This window comes from Rosa chinensis, chromosome 7, assembly GCF_002994745.2.
Source record: "Rosa chinensis cultivar Old Blush chromosome 7, RchiOBHm-V2, whole genome shotgun sequence".
NCBI classification, from domain to species: Eukaryota; Viridiplantae; Streptophyta; class Magnoliopsida; order Rosales; family Rosaceae; genus Rosa; species Rosa chinensis.
The window spans coordinates 8524073-8540010 of NC_037094.1; the positions used below are offsets into that span (position 1 = coordinate 8524073).

The window sequence follows — 15938 nt, forward strand, 5'->3', positions numbered from 1 at the left end:
TGTTTCTTGAGTTGTAGTTTCTCATGATCTGCAAAGTCATGTGGATAGAATTTTTATGCCAACTGACATACTGATATGAGCATTTTAATGCGGTATTTTAATAGTTAATTCCTCACATTTTGCTTAGTTAATTCCTTAACGAATCGATTTTTAACTCAATTTCTATTTTTTAGGTACATTGGAGTAGATGATGATGAAATGAGCTGTTTGGCCCTAAAATGAGCATTTTGGCCTGAGAAAGCGAGCTAGACAAGAAATGAGGAGTGGCAGACTAACCATCCGAACTTCAAATGAGTTGAAACTTTCCAGATCCATTCTAGACACCCAAAGGATCATTTCTTATGAAGAGTGCCAGAGAAAAATATGAGTGGAAGGCCTTCAAACAATCAGCCCAATTCTCTACAGAAGCAAAACCGGAAAACTGGACCTGTAAGAGGTCCAGCAGCATTTCCGGCCCAACCACATGGCAAGAAATTCTGAAATTTTACCACAGTAATCTACACTCATAGAGGAAAATTTCATATGAAGAAGTCGAAGGCATATAATGAAGTCTTGTTGGAGAAATAATTGAAGGAATAAAGGGGCAGAAACTGACTTGAAAACAGCTCAACACCACATATTCATGTTTCCCACCCACATGAAGAAAGCATTTCTTTCTCCTTGGATACATTTTTCTACTCTAAAAGATCATCATCACTTCCACATTTCTTCACCTTCATGCTTTGCTTTCATCATTACCTCATCTTTTACATATTTTACAAACCACTCTCATACTCCACTTTCATTATTTTTCTTCATCTCATCATTTCACTCTTCTTTTTCCTCCCTATAAATACACTTCTCCTCTCACTCTCAAATCATCTTCCTTCATCCATCTCATCTTCTTTGTCTCTCCATTTCCTTTCCATTTTCTCTCCATCCTCTAGTGCATTCAACGTTTCAAGCAAGGGAGAAGAAGAAGAAGAAGGAGCCGTGAGCATCATCATCCATCCTCCACCTTGAAGCTTGCTTTCGAGATTCAAGAATCCATAACGTTTCATCCTTCATCCCCATCTCCATCTCACGGTGTAATTCAACCTCTTTCTTTGTAATCTTGCTTAGTTTCGTGAGAATTGTTTTTAGTTAACATTTATGTTTGAACAAGGTTTATATTCTGAAATTTTATGATTGAATAAAGAATTTCGATTCTTATGTTGTGATTCCAAAGTTGCTTATGTGTGATTGTTCGATTGAATTTGCTTGATAGAAAACTTTTATATGTTTATCTTATTTGGGTCGACACTTATAGGATTTGCATGTAATTGGTGCTAGGTTTAAGAACATGAAATCGACTTTTCGTTTTGTGTAAACTTGAATCAAAGTAGTAAAGGTTTTGGACAAAAATCGAATTCAATTGAAGAGGATTGCAATTAGGTGAACTTATTCATACTAAGTTGTACACTTGAGTTGATAACCTTTCTCTATGTGTAATGCATTAAACATGACATGATTGACTAGCTTTCTAGGGTTTGATTGCATGTTTAATAGGATTAATCTAGGTGCTTTCGCTTAGATTAATTAGCATTGAAAAGTAAAATATGGGAAATCGTTTGCTTTCGAATGTTTCACATGATCAACTCCTTTCACATGACTTGGAAGAACAATGTAGGGTTAATTCGAATTCAATGATAAACTTGATTTTGATCTTTGTTCCTTGCGTTCCACCCTTGTATATATGTTTTTACATTTTCTTTATTTTATTTATTTTAATTTTAATTTTAAGAATCCTAATCCCCCCCCTTATTTGTGTTTACTTGTATATATTTATTCTTTATTTTATTTTTGTAAATAATACTTTATTATTTTAATTCTTTATTTGTTTATACAATTGTATATATTTATATTCTTTATTTTATTTTTGTAAATAATACTTTTCTTTATTTGTTACACAATTACAGGTGTACCCTCAATCCCCGGAATAGAACGATCCCTATTTACTTATATTACTAACGATATTTCAGGGTTAAATTGTGCGCTTCCCAGAAGCGCATCACATACATCATCAATCTTGAAACACTTACTTATTTCTCTAGGATCCAAAGCTGAACTAAGAATAAGTAGCTCTACAACATGCTCGTTAAACCGATTATTCAATTCTTGCAATTGAGAATCTATGACAGCATAAAATATATCTACCTTGTAATAATGCTGAACTGTCCAGTCATTTTGTTGGTGACGAGCTCGACCTCCTCTTCCAACATAACGAGCATTCATATTTGGGATATCTATGTTACGTGCCTCACAAAAAGAATTTACCTTGGCAAATAAAGTATCCCATCAATCATCTCTCAATTTTTGAATGAATGCTTTAGTAGAGGAAACAATATTCATGGCATTCAAAATGTCTTGAGATTGACTTTGCAGAGCTAGACAAAGTTCATTAGTATTCCCCATAATTTTTTCCATGAGATGTAAGATGAAGACAAATTGATACGATGTCATTGATTCATAAGCAGAATCTGCATCTCCTGCTTGAGGACTCTTCCCTTCCTTAATTATGTTCATAAGAACCTGACAAGTTGGGCTAAACCTTTGTCTCAAACTAGAAATAGATCTAAAGTGCGAACTCCAACGAGTATCTCCAGCACGCTGCAAGGTTCCAATTTGGTTAAGTCCTCTTCCAGTCTCGAGTTCATCAATTGAAGTCAAATATGCAATCTCTTCTGCTTGAGCACTTTGAAATTCATCATTACGCTTGCATGAAGCACCAAGAATATTGACAATAAAAGTCAATTTAGTAAAAAACTTTTGAATAGGAATAACTTCTCTCGATGCTGCTACTAAAGCCAATTGCAATCTATGTGCTAAACAATGAACATAGTAAGCATACAGACAATCCTTCAAAATCAAAGCTTGTAGCCCATTCCACTCACCTCGCATATTACTTGCACCATCGTATCCTTGACCTCGGATATTTTGGATATCTAAATTATGATTAGATAACACTGAATATATTCCCTTTTGCAATGTCGATGCCTTGGTGTCTGAGACATGAACAAGCCCAAAGAAGCGCTCCCGAATAAAACCATCTTTGTCAACAAATCTCAATACTATAGCCATTTGCTCCTTCTTTGACTCATCACGAGCTTCATCAACAATTATGCAAAATTTTGAATAATTAATTTCTTCCCGAATGGCCTTTTTTATTCGTACTGAAAATGCCTGCAACATTTGTTTTTGAATCTTTGGGGATGTGTAAGAAGCATTTCTTGGAGCATTCTGCAATATAACTTCAGCAACTTTTTCATTATATGAAGCCAACAATTCTAAGAGTTTCACGAAATTACCAGGATTGATTGAATCAAGGCTTTCATCGTGACCTCTAAAAGCACAACCTTGAAATGCAAGCCATCGAACTGCTTCAATTGAAGTTTTGACTCGTAGCTAGACGGTTGTCTGCAATTTGTTTTGAAGTATAATTGGCAACAACTTTCTGTATATGCTGAGGTTGCTTCATCAAGTCGTCACAGGCTCTTACAGCATTCTTGTGAAAAGAGTTAGAATCTTTATCCATATGACTCAGAAAAGCACAACCCTTACCGTCTCTTACTTTTTTCCAACTTTGAAATCCCTCAATAGTGAAAGCTTTGTGGCCAGGATGGCCGGTGGGCTTATTAAAAAGAAAACATGGTAGACAAAAAGCTTTATCTTCAGTCGGAGAATATTCTAACCATGAAGAAAATAACGGATACCATGAAGATTGAAAGCTACGGTTTCGCTTTCCTTTTTGCGGATATGTTGAAAGTAAAGGCTGATATGGACCAAGTTTAATATAAGCACGTCGGACTTCATCTTGCAGATTAGGATGATATTCCCATAATTACGCATGTTCGAACAATTGTGGTTTGAAGTTTACCACAAGATGAGCCTACGAGCATTTAGGATAATGATGTTCGTTTTGAGTAAATGAAGCAACGTTACATCAAAAGCGACAACACCAAGCATAATTAGCAACAACAGACTCTCCTCAAATACCAAAGTGAACTAGGTTCGATTTGAGGATAATGCGGCAGACTTGTTTACTAAGTCATTGCCCAAATCCACGTTCGAGAAACATGTGGCAAGAATTGGCTTGTGGAAATTATCTGAACTCCCATGATCGTAGTTATCAGGGGGAGACGCAGACATCAGGGGGAGATGTCTACATGTTCACCTCAAAACGTGAACGGTGTGTTGTGCTCTTTTTCCCTTTCGACTGAGTTTATTTTTGTCCATTGGGTTTTTGTTACTCGGCAAGGTTTTTAACGAGGCAACGAGGAAGCACCGCTTTTGGGCAACATAAGGGGGAGTGTTCAAGTAAACCCTAATTTATGTTTGACCCAAACTTTAGGTTACTGGATCTAGTGGTAATATGATTAAATTAGAAGGATCTAGATTCCTATTCAATGTACGATTTCTTTCCTGATTGAGATTCTATACATTGTAATCCTCTATATAAAGAGACTCCTATTATCAATGAGAATACACGGCGATTTTCTCTCAATTTCAATTTCTCTCCAACACATGACTCCTTTTTCCAATTGAGTTTTCCAATTTCCAAAAAAGAAACAAAACCTCTTTCCCTTAACCTCCCCATATTTATTTAATTTCACTAATCAGTGAACAATTGAACATAACCCTTATATTACAAGGGCATCTCTCAGTATCAGAGTCAGAGAGAGAGAGAGAGAGAGACATAAAGGGCAGAGCTTTATTCCGTACTCGGTCATCTCCTACCTCAAACCCAACTGGGTCTTTCATCTTTTTCACTCAAGGGTTTCTCTCAATTGAAGATGGTGGACTTTGCCAGGGTTCAGAAGGAGCTTCAAGAATGCAGCAGAGACATAGAGCGCTCTGGTATCAAAGTCGTCCCCAAAAGCGATGCTAATCTCGCCTGTTTACTTGGCACCATACCCGGCCCAATTGGTACCCCTTATGAAGGTGGCACTTTTCAGATCGACATCTCCTTACCAGGTTCGATTTTTTTTTTTTTTGTCAATTTGCACTGCTTGGGTTTGTTTCTGTGTAATTTAGGTGTTTCTTCTGTTTGTTTATTGAGAAAAGGTGCGGACTTTGATACTAATATGGCAGAAAGTAAAAATTTCTATTGTAGCAAGATTGATAGGTTTTAAGGGTTTTGAATTGAAGCCCATTAGCAGCCAAAAAGAATCTTACTTTTAGTTCATGGGGTTTATGAGGAGCTGTCAAATTTGGTGGAGAGTTAGTTTGCAAGTGTTAAATTGCTGAATTTAAGTTGTGTTTTGTAACTGCTGTGTCTATCGGTTGTGTAGTGTTGGTTAATTTGGTGTCTGTCAGGATGTTTGGTTTGGTTTGGATGAAGTGGCTAAAAGCAATACCAAATGGGGTTGGTCTAGTGGAAGCATGCTAGGCTGCGAGTGGGCCGGACGCTGCAGGGCTTCTCCTGGTAATAGGAGGTCCCTGGTTCGAACCTCAGCTTGTGAAAAACATCCCTTGGGGAGGGGCCATACCCAAGTTGCTCCCCACCCGGAGTGAGCGGCCACCATTTTTTACAAAAAAATAAAAATAAAAATTAGCGTAGTGTTTGCTTTTGATTATGCAAAACGAGTATGCTAGCTGTTTTGCTAACATGACTGTTTGACTGTCGGGTTTCTTGCAGATGCGTATCCTTTTGAGCCTCCCAAAATGCAGTTCACAACCAAAGTTTGGTGAGTCGAGCTTATGTTGATATGTGTTCTTTTGTGTTTTTGTTTTAAGGACCAGACGGATATTATATGAGATGTTCTTAGAAGTAACATTTGCTTATCATATTGCGAATAACAATCAGAAACTTGCCCTAAAATTTCGTGAAGTAGGAAGTGAGAATGAAACTCATGTTCTGATTGGAATTAGTATTTTCTTCCTTTTATATCATATGTAGTCCACAGACATTGAAGTCAAGTAACAACCGATTGCATTTACCACGGATTGAGTACAGATAGTAGGGAGTTCTTTGATCAATGTGGACTACAAGTTGGAACTTTGGTACTTCAGGTTTAAGATTTCAATAGTTGGGGACTTAGCTTGAGGTTCAATATTGAATCAACATTAGATCATAATTTTTCTAGGAAAAAAAAACATTTTTGAGGAAAATTTGTAAGAGAATACTCATTAATTATGTGTATATGAATCATGAATGTAAAAGTTTTCATCTGTTTCTGTATATCCCTGTTGAAGGCACCCTAATATCAGCAGTCAAAGTGGAGCAATTTGTCTGGATATCTTGAAGGACCAATGGAGCCCAGCTCTCACATTGAAAACAGCACTTCTTTCTGTACAAGCATTACTCTCTGCCCCTCAACCCGATGATCCTCAAGATGCCGTGGTGGCACAACAGGTATGTTCTGCTTCTATCATAATTTATCAAAATATTGTTCTTTCAATTGATCGTAGGTTCTATTCTGTGAAGTTGCTACTTAGAGAGTTCAGACTTATCACACGTTGCTTCCAATCTTACCTAGATGAAGCCTCTTGTTTATTCATTCATTTTAAAAACTACATAGAAGATTCTCATTCTGGTTTATTGCCTCCATAATAATAATGCAGTATCTGAGAGACTATCAGACCTTTGTTGGCACAGCTCGATACTGGACAGAATCCTTTGCCAAGTCATCATCGATTGGGATTGATGAAAAGGTCAGTCTGACATTCGCATTGATATGCGTGATTTTAATTTGGGATAGTAAAGATACATTTTGCAACTTAATTTGCTATAGAAAAACTGAAAATTATCCTCGTTATAAATCCAATCAAACAGTCTGGCAGATTTGTTTGAACAATAATTTTAGTAACAACTCACAATGAAGAAATTATCCTTAAAATGGGAGCCGTAAACTAGTTGATTTTTCTGTACAGGTAAAAAGACTCGTAGAGATGGGCTTCCCTGAAGGTCGGGCAAGGAGTGCTTTGGAAACTGTTGGTGGGGATGAAAACTTGGCCCTTGAAACTCTTTGCTCTGGTTAGCGAAAAGGAAAAGCTTTCACAGATGACAGCAGCTAGCTACCAGCAGATTTAATTTTAATTAAGTATGTATATTACATATGCCACCCACCTTAAGAGGCTGGGAATTATACTGACATAAAGGTTTAGTTGGATACAAGGATTTCTTGGTTTAGTTCATATCATCGTTTCTTGTTTTCTCTTGTATTCCTGCAGACTTGCATTCTTTCTATCCTCATTAACCTCTCATCTTCTGAGGCAAGTGCTTCTATGACATTGATTTGCTTTTCTGCAAGCTGCTTTTGTTGCAAGGATGGTGTACTGGATCCAATTGTGTTAATTGGCAAGGAAATGTGCTTGTTTGGTGTTGGATTTATAACCGCGAGTACTATACTCCCTAATGCTTGGTCTTATTGGTTAAAATGTGAAGCTTGTTCTCTCTGGTATCCTAGTTTGAGTCTATTTCAGTAATCTGTGTGTTAAATTATCATTTTCTAGTGAGTATCATTACTATTGTTGCTTCGAAAATAGAATACTATCTCCCATACTTACAGCAAAAATTTGGCTCTTGCCTGCCATCGCTCTCAATTAAAGAGTCGGCAAATATAAGACTGAAAATGAACATATTGATGCGATGAAGAACTTCTCATTATTAAATGTGTAAGGGGAGAGAATACCCCGATACATATCTGTCCCTGTCTACCCAGAAAAACCTACATAGAACTAGCAGAGTAAGCGAAATGAAACACATTTTGAAGGAGGAAGCATTTAATAACAATGGTAAACAGCAACTCTCCTTTGAGGAGGTTGACATATCACAAAGAAAACCATTGCTAACACAATGGCCAGCACCAGCCCCAGCAACAGTGCATCGTCCGAATCCGAGCAGCACCTTCCCATTCTTCACTTCACTTCCCGAACTCTGATCTTCAAAATTCGAATATAAACTTTGCAAATAGCCAAAGAAGATCTCAACAAGAAGAAAAGAAGCGTTTCAAACTTTCAGTGACTTGAGAGTGAGCTTAAGCAATAATATGAGGGAGAAAATACGATCTTCTATCTTTGTAATGCTTATGCAGCCAGTGAGGAGTTGACACGTTTGATTAACAATGTGGTTCCCTAACTTCGAGTGGTTTTGGTGGTCTTTGCTTCTTTGTGGCTACCACTCAACCTGAGGTTTCTGCAATGATTGTACTTGGCTCTCCTCTGCTTTTCTTTCTACTTTTATGAATTCGAGAATTGTTTTATATGAAGATAACTTTCCCATATCTTTAGGTAATGAACCAATAAATTGGAGTTGACATCTTATTTAATTTCAGTGGAGGTGTGCATTACTCAGTAGGTCAAGAGAGAAAAAAATATGAGGGTGTGTATTTGATATAGTTGTTTTATAATAAAGCATGGAAAATGGTAGAGGCATATATGAAAAATTGAAAATGAAAGCTTTTTGCCCAAAAAAACAAATACATATATATGAAAATGAAAGCTTAAAAAACTAATAATTCAATGTACTAAATGTTGTGAAGGCATAGAATTCTAGCGGTTCTTTTTATATTGAAGTTTGAATTTAATTTGTACCAATTGACTAATATATACACTTCCAAATACATTTAATGAACTAAATAATTGACTAATATTTACACTTCTAAAGCTTGAAAGGCTAATAATTCAACGACTAAATGTTGTGAAAGCATAGAGCTCTAGTAGTTCTTTTTATATTGAAGTTCGAGTTTGAATTGTACCGATTGTCTAACACATACACTTCCAAATACATTTACTTTTCCGTCCGTCTTCGAAATGTTTGTATGGGAACGTTTTTCTCAATTTCTCAACATCATTGTAATGAAAACGGTATTAAGAGAGATTATAAAATTTGAATATTTTTTTTTTTATCTCTTTGGTTAAACTATTTCATGGTTAAAATGAGAAACTTAATCTAATGAATGTGAAAAGATATTACTAAACAACCATGTATGCTCATTCCAGAAATCGATGGGGAAGTTTACTAACAAATCTAAATTTATTTTTAATCCGCCGTTCTACCTAAGTCAAATGATTCACAAATGACTGTATGTTATAATCAGAGACATAGAAAATGAATGCAAGTTTTTCTAGAAGGACTATATGGTATATATAGTTGTTCCTCAATCTCCTTTGCCATTTTTATGTTCCAATATTGAATGCAATGCTTTATAGTCAATGACAAGTCCAATTTCCATTCAATCACGGCACTCTGAACTTAGAATTGGATCAATTTCAGTCGGTTCAATTCCTTATAATTCTCCCATTAAACTTCAACGTTGCATGCGTAATGAGACCACCACCTTATTATTATAAGACTAATTAAGGACTCTTCTTTGAGAAGGAAATAAGGGTTAATTACAAAACAAACCCTCACCCTGCAACTTAGAACCAAATAGATCATACATTTATAAGATAGAAGATAATCAAAATTCTCTTATCATTTTATTAATGTTCTAATTTTACATAAGCATCAACAACAAAATTATCTTCTCTTAACACATGCATAAAACTACTAATATAGAATGATAACTTGAAATATTATAAAACACCATGAACCTAGCATGACTTCTTATATTTAAGATTATTACCTAGTTGAAATTCCAAAGATATTAAGTACAATATACACTTTGATGTACGTAAAAGTCTACAATTCACTAATGAACAAGTACATCAGCGGCAGACTAGCTTCAGCTTCCTTAAATATTCAAAATGATTAATAATTGCAAGGAACACATACTGTGTAGGAGATGGCGAGGATTTACAATTCTCCAGGTGAAGTTTGCTTCTTCACCCCAAATTGAATCCATTTCAACTTCAAGTTTTGCTCCCTATTCTTGTTTCTGGTAGTAAATGCAGACATCCAACTCTCATACCCTTTTTAATGTGTTTGGTAGGGTAGATGTATAATTGATTTCCATCTGACTGACTGATTGATATATTTTTTTCACTTACTTCTGCAGAAAGTTACTAACCCTCGAAACTTTTTACTCTGAACCTAATAATTCGGCCGTCCCCATTACCCAAAAGGAGCCAATCTTGTGTATTATTATTTTAAAATTGGAGGGGATCGGATTAAAATGTCAATCATGAGATTAGAGTAGTTGATGGCTTCATGCACTAGAGATTCAACTTTATTCTATCCAAACATCATAGTCTAACCAACCATCTAGAGATTTCAACTCAAGTTTAACTTAAAAGATAGTTTTCTCTTTACCAACCGTTTGTTGTATCACCCAATTTTGATCATAAAAAAGTATCAAATAAATAGTTTGCATCATACATGTCAAGAGCCCATTTGATAATGTGTTTCTTGAACAACTAGAAGTTCATTCCTCATTCGGCTTTGAAAGCCTGGAATACTATATATTCACTTATCTCCTGTAAAATCCTCTCTTGGTCACATTCTCTTGGTATTTTCATCTGATTCTAAATGTTTGTTCAGAAAAATTTACCATAATACTAGTTGAAAAAATGGTGTTTGAAAGCGTCCAACCTAAAACGAATAGGTCACTATTTGTCATAGAGAAATCATGCACTTGTTCAAATTTTCAGGTACTTCATTTTCAATCAAGATGCATTTAGTGATGAAGTAGATTCAACACCAACAATTATTTCTCCATTCATCAAATACAAGTCTTGATCTTTAATCTATCCAATTGAACCCCAAAAGTCCAATGCAATCATATTAAAAATCTTTAATACAGATATTTCAATGGCTGACCTTGAAGAAGACCCAGAAACTATTGATTCACAAGGAGGAGTCAAAATCTTTAATGGTTGGAAAATTCTTACACAAATAGGAACACAGAATAAAGAAAGAAAGAAAAAAAATTTGGAACTTGTCTTAAAAAAAAAAAAAAAAAGTAGCTTTCTTGGGTTTGGTTTGACTTTGCTGGTCCCAAACCCATTTATGTCACCATCTTCTTCCTCTCTGCGACTCTTCTCCTTCTTCTTCTTCTTCTCTCTCTCTCTCCCGCCCGCGGTAAATATATATATATATATATATATCTTTAGGATCTGTAAATCTTCAATCTTGTTAGATCGTGTGTGGCATTCCCGTAATTAAGGCCAAAACCCATGACCCATTTAAGTAAGGATCACTCAGAATCTGTCTCTCACTCATGACTGACTGAACTCCAGCTATTGATTTGATTCCCCCCCCCCCCCCCCCCCCCCACAGCTGAAGAAAACCCCAAAACCATACAACCCATCTTTTGCTCCTCTCTTCTCTCTCTCTCTCACGACACGGCGTCGTTTTCATCCATGCGGGCAGGTCCAAGATTCGAGCTTGAGCAGTTAAGCGACGCCGGATTGTCTCGAATGCGTCATCGCCGGAGCTCCGGTCGGTGAGAGCGATGGGGTGCGTTTTCGGCAAGAGTTCCGCCGGCCGCGGAGGAGGAGGTCGTAGTCGGCGGCATCGCAGCCGGAGTGTCGAGGAGCCGTCCGCCGCCTCGGCCGCCGTCGCCGTCGACGGCGGAGGGGTTGTTAGGGAGAGGAAGGAAGCGGTGGAGAGGCAGAGAGTGAATCATCACACCGGCGACTTTCCGGTGGTTGAGCGCCGGAAGCAGTTTCAGGTGAACCAGCAAGGCTGGCCGTCGTGGCTATTGGCCGTCGCCGGCGACGCGATCCAGGGATGGACGCCGCGGCGGGCCAACACTTTCGAGAAGCTTTCAAAGGTGCTCGGAGTTGCCAGAACTGGATTCAAAGATCTCAAATTTGTGTTTTTAATCTGAAAATTTGTGCTGTGTTTTCTGTTGTGTTCAGATTGGGCAAGGGACTTATAGCAATGTATATAAAGCCAGAGACTTAATTTCTGGGAAAATTGTGGCGTTAAAGAAGGTTAGATTTGATAACTTGGAGCCGGAGAGTGTGAAATTCATGGCCAGAGAGATTAATGTGCTGCGGAAACTTGACCATCCCAATGTGGTTAAGCTTGAAGGTCTAGTCACTTCAAGAATGTCATGTAGTCTCTACTTGGTTTTCGAGTACATGGAGCATGATCTCTCCGGCCTAGCCGCCTCCACGGGGATCAAGTTCACCGAGTCTCAGGTACATTGTGGTTTAGCTTGAATCAGGTTTATGTTGTTAATTAGATTCCATTCAAGTGTGGGTGGGGGCTGGGTCTGTTTCTGGGGCAAGTGAGTTAGATTTCAAGCTTGTATTTATGCGTTTGGATGTGTTGTCTACTTCGCTTTGTATGACCACTTTGTGGCTCTTGAACTCATGTGGCAGTTGTCCTTTTTGTTTTGCTTGCCTTTGAGCTTTTGATGAGGCTTTTCTAGGCCGGATTGGGTCCCATACCTGGTGGTTTGGAAATCCAGGTTTTTATGATTTATATGCATAGGGAAAGTCATATGATGCCATGGCTATGTCTTTTTTAGGGTATTTAAATCCAGGAACTTTCCTTGCTCACATCACCGTATTTAAGCCTGGAGAAAAAGGTGAGATGATGCATTAGAAGCTCTGGGGAAGAAAGGAACTTGTTTGTTTTTTATTGTTTGGATGTACATGGGAAGTAAGAAAATGAATTTAAAATTCGATTACCTGTGGTTTAAGTTAACCTGAAAAGCCACCCTGATTAACATTGCTGCAGATTCTTTGAGTCTCCTTTTTCCTTTTCTTATCTCATTCCAATCCTTTTTCTACTTCTACTCCTTTTTCCCCATGACTCCTAATAGTCCTCTTTCGTACCAATTAAACTCTATCTAATAGTGTGTTTCAAAAATGCAGTTTTTGAAACACAAACACAGTCAGAATGTGGTGAAGAGTTGAGTAACATGCCTGCCAGGATTAGAATGTTGTCAAGTTTCAGTGTGATAAACTCCTTTGTTCATGAGGACAGATGCTTATGGGCAATTATTGTGATGGGAGAAGATATATTGAATATCTTGCTTCCATAAACATGTTAATAAAACTAAATGGCATATTTTTTATTTTAAAATCTCATCCCAGCAGGTGCATTTACTTGAAAAATGTTAAATGGACTTAAAATTGTATCTTACAGAAATGCAAGCTAGCTCCTTTGTTGGTATGCTTGTATGTGGCATCCTACACCATTTGAATCTGCTTTCTGTGGCTTTCTAATTCACATACACAGAATTATGACATTTAGAGGACTATTTGTTTCTCAAGATATTCCCTGTGGCAGGTCAAGTGCTATATGAAACAGTTGCTGTCTGGCCTTGAACATTGCCACAACCACGGAGTCTTGCACCGTGATATCAAGGGGTCTAATCTACTAATTGACAATGAAGGAGTTCTGAAAATAGCTGATTTTGGATTGGCTACATTTTTTGATCCTCAACAGAAGCAACCCTTGACTAGTCGGGTTGTTACTCTCTGGTACCGCCCCCCTGAGCTTCTTCTTGGGGCCACTTGTTACGGAGTTGGTGTTGACCTTTGGAGTGCTGGCTGCATTTTGGCAGAGTTGCTTTCGGGGAAGCCTATTATGCCAGGACGGACAGAGGTATTATGATTGTCTTGTCTTCAATCTGGCTCTTTTCTTAAGGTTATGGGTTCTGAAGATTTCTGTTCTTATTGATAAGTTGTTATGTATCTTGAAAAGTCATCTACTAATCCATACTTTATAAAAAATTTGGTGTTCGTTTTCTCCACTTCTACTTGTGACTCTTATACACAACTAGAATGCAATAATTATTCTTAGATGTTAAACATTTTTGTTTTCATACACGATCTTCAGGTTGACAAACACCTTTCAATTATTTTCCTGTTTAGGTTGAACAACTGCATAAGATATTCAAGTTATGTGGGTCCCCATCTGAGGATTACTGGAAAAAATACAAATTGCCAAATGCAACACTTTTTAAACCACAGCAGCCATACAAACGCTGCTTGGCAGAAACGTTCAAGGACTTCCCACCTTCTTCCCTACCTTTAATTGAGTCTCTTCTCTCAATAGACTCTGAAGGACGAGGCACTGCCACTGCTGCTTTAAATAGTGAAGTAAGCATTCTATAGTTATTTCGTATTGTTCTTCCAAGGAAACAATATTGTTATTAGTGAGGCTATCTATGTTTTGAGAATTAAGCCAGCATCAGGATGGTTGATTAGTTCAAGAACTTCTTTGATATGTAGTGTCTGCTCCATATATCTTCTTAAGACTTATGTTTCTTTCTAAAATTTTATCTAATTGTACATTTTGTGATATCGGTACAGTTCTTTACTACTGAGCCTTTTGCTTGTGAGCCATCAAGTTTACCAAAATATCCTCCCAGCAAGGAAATGGATGTAAAGTTACGAGATGCAGAATCTAGAAGGTCTAACTTTTAATCTTCTTTATATTTACTATTTTATGGATTCGTTTTGGCATATATTGACTGATAATATCTATTGTGCGCAGGCAAAGAGGTCTAAGTGGGAAGACCAATGCTGATGGTCCAAAAAAAGTCAAAGCTCGTGACCGAGCTGGTCGAGCAATTCCAGTTCCAGAAGCTAATGCAGAGAATCAAGGAAACTTAGACGTATGTGAAAACATCTCTCTCTCTCTCTCTCACATCAACAGTTTTACTGTAACAGCATTCTTAGTTGCATCAAGATCTAACCTTTATGCTTGTCAAGTTTACTATAAGTTTCTGACATCCTGATTTTGGAATCTGAATTCCCTACTTTGAATTTTATGTCTTTGAGATCCCCTTGGTTCCTGGTTAGAATGCACTAAACAATAGAATTTTGTATACTTTTATGTCATGCCATGTCAAAATAGTGTCGCTGTTAAAAAATGTGGTTGATCAGATTGTATCAGATAGTCAAATTCGTTTACATTGAGCACCATTATGACATACCATCTACAGTTTCCCTCCATATGATGTCTTTTTATATCTTGATTGAGAAAAGAGAAGCAGCCACGAGGACACTCAGTTGAATAAGAGTGGTAGTTGTGGCATCATCAAATCTCGATGTTAGACTTGGTTTTGCAGTGAACATTTTACTTAAATCTGTGCTTTCTTTGCGTCACTTCCAGAGGTGGAGAGCTATGACACAAACAAACACCAAGAGCAAGAGTGAGAAATTCCCACCCCCACATCAGGATGGAGCTGTTGGATACCCCCAAGAAGCATCACATAAAGGCCCTCTATCATTTGTCACAAGCGATGCTTCATTCGGATCAGTGGTTTTCAACACAAAGTCTTCAGGATCTGTTAAAAGCATGGGAGCGGCTGGGGGGTCTTCAAGGCGGAGGAAAAACAACAGAGAAAACCCTACGAGGGCTCCTTCCCGGAAATTCATCCAGGCGTTCAAGCCCTCCTCGATAGGGCTATCAATGAATCTATTATTTAGCCATAGTAAATAATCAATTCCAGAGGGTTTTTGAAAGCTGAAAGTAGAGTGCATAATTTATGTCATTTTTCCCCGCCAATTAGGGTTTTTTCTCTGTCAAGCTCAGCTTGGTTTTTGAATGCATTTTTTTTTTCCCTTAGTTGTTCCATTGGTTGTAATATAACACTTTGTATAACTGTTCTGTTGTAAAATCCACAGTACAATAGAACCTCCCAGGACGCTTGGTGAAGTGGAGTTCCACTTATCTTGTACAGTAATTTGAAGAAAAAGCGTCCTTATGACACTGCCCCATTCAAATGGGTGTTCCTCAAGCAAATATTTATACTTTTTCTTCGAGTAAATATTAGGATTGAGATATTTGAATTTGCCCTTTTTGAGTGTGGATAAGCTCTCAATTTCAACGATATTTGAGTGTGAATCTCGGCGTTCTCGTTTAGCCAAGAGTTCGATTCCCGTCTGTTTTAGTACATAAACTTTGGGATTAGGAAGAAGTGTCTTGGTTTAGCTTTGGTTTTGTGATTGTGACATGATAACTAATTATGTTGTACTGAGGAAAGCTCGCATCCATTTTTTTTATTTTTTTGAAAGGGGTGGGAATGAGCCTCCCAGCTTGGCCGGGCTTGCATCCATTGAAAATCAAA

The 15938-nt window shown here is 37.4% G+C and overlaps 3 protein-coding genes across 3 annotated transcripts; 2 read left to right on the forward strand and 1 right to left on the reverse strand.

Annotated features, from left to right (window-relative positions):
• Positions 1-2316: 2316 nt before the first annotated feature.
• LOC112177336 (zinc finger MYM-type protein 1-like) lies at positions 2317-3210 on the reverse strand. The gene has a single exon (XM_024315634.1). It carries the CDS (start codon positions 3208-3210, stop codon positions 2317-2319), a length of 894 nt encoding a protein of 297 aa, XP_024171402.1.
• Positions 3211-4665: 1455 nt separating this feature from the next.
• On the forward strand, positions 4666-7354 carry LOC112180036 (ubiquitin-conjugating enzyme E2 27). The gene is made up of 5 exons (XM_024318533.2): positions 4666-4992; positions 5657-5705; positions 6214-6373; positions 6583-6672; positions 6892-7354. Exons 1-5 carry the CDS (start codon positions 4812-4814, stop codon positions 6997-6999), a joined length of 588 nt encoding a protein of 195 aa, XP_024174301.1. The 5' UTR covers positions 4666-4811; the 3' UTR covers positions 7000-7354.
• A 3643-nt stretch (positions 7355-10997) lies between these two features.
• On the forward strand, positions 10998-15621 carry LOC112177066 (probable serine/threonine-protein kinase At1g54610). The gene is made up of 7 exons (XM_024315248.2): positions 10998-11675; positions 11764-12048; positions 13148-13465; positions 13735-13962; positions 14176-14276; positions 14360-14480; positions 14981-15621. Exons 1-7 carry the CDS (start codon positions 11355-11357, stop codon positions 15308-15310), a joined length of 1704 nt encoding a protein of 567 aa, XP_024171016.1. The 5' UTR covers positions 10998-11354; the 3' UTR covers positions 15311-15621.
• The last annotated feature ends 317 nt before the right edge of the window (positions 15622-15938 follow it).

Excerpts from the sequence above, each read along its gene's own strand:
- LOC112177066 (XM_024315248.2), top strand. The coding sequence starts at position 11,355 with ATGGGGTGCGTTTTCGGCAAGAGTTCCGCCGGCCGCGGAGGAGGAGGT. Across the intron at positions 11,676-11,763 it reads CTTTCGAGAAGCTTTCAAAG|ATTGGGCAAGGGACTTATAG; the intron begins GTGCTCGGAGTT and ends TGTTGTGTTCAG. Across the intron at positions 14,277-14,359 it reads CGAGATGCAGAATCTAGAAG|GCAAAGAGGTCTAAGTGGGA; the intron begins GTCTAACTTTTA and ends TATTGTGCGCAG.
- LOC112177336 (XM_024315634.1), bottom strand. The coding sequence starts at position 3,210 with ATGTTGCAGGCATTTTCAGTACGAATAAAAAAGGCCATTCGGGAAGAA.
- LOC112180036 (XM_024318533.2), top strand. The coding sequence starts at position 4,812 with ATGGTGGACTTTGCCAGGGTTCAGAAGGAGCTTCAAGAATGCAGCAGA. Across the intron at positions 4,993-5,656 it reads GATCGACATCTCCTTACCAG|ATGCGTATCCTTTTGAGCCT; the intron begins GTTCGATTTTTT and ends GGTTTCTTGCAG. Across the intron at positions 5,706-6,213 it reads CAGTTCACAACCAAAGTTTG|GCACCCTAATATCAGCAGTC; the intron begins GTGAGTCGAGCT and ends TCCCTGTTGAAG.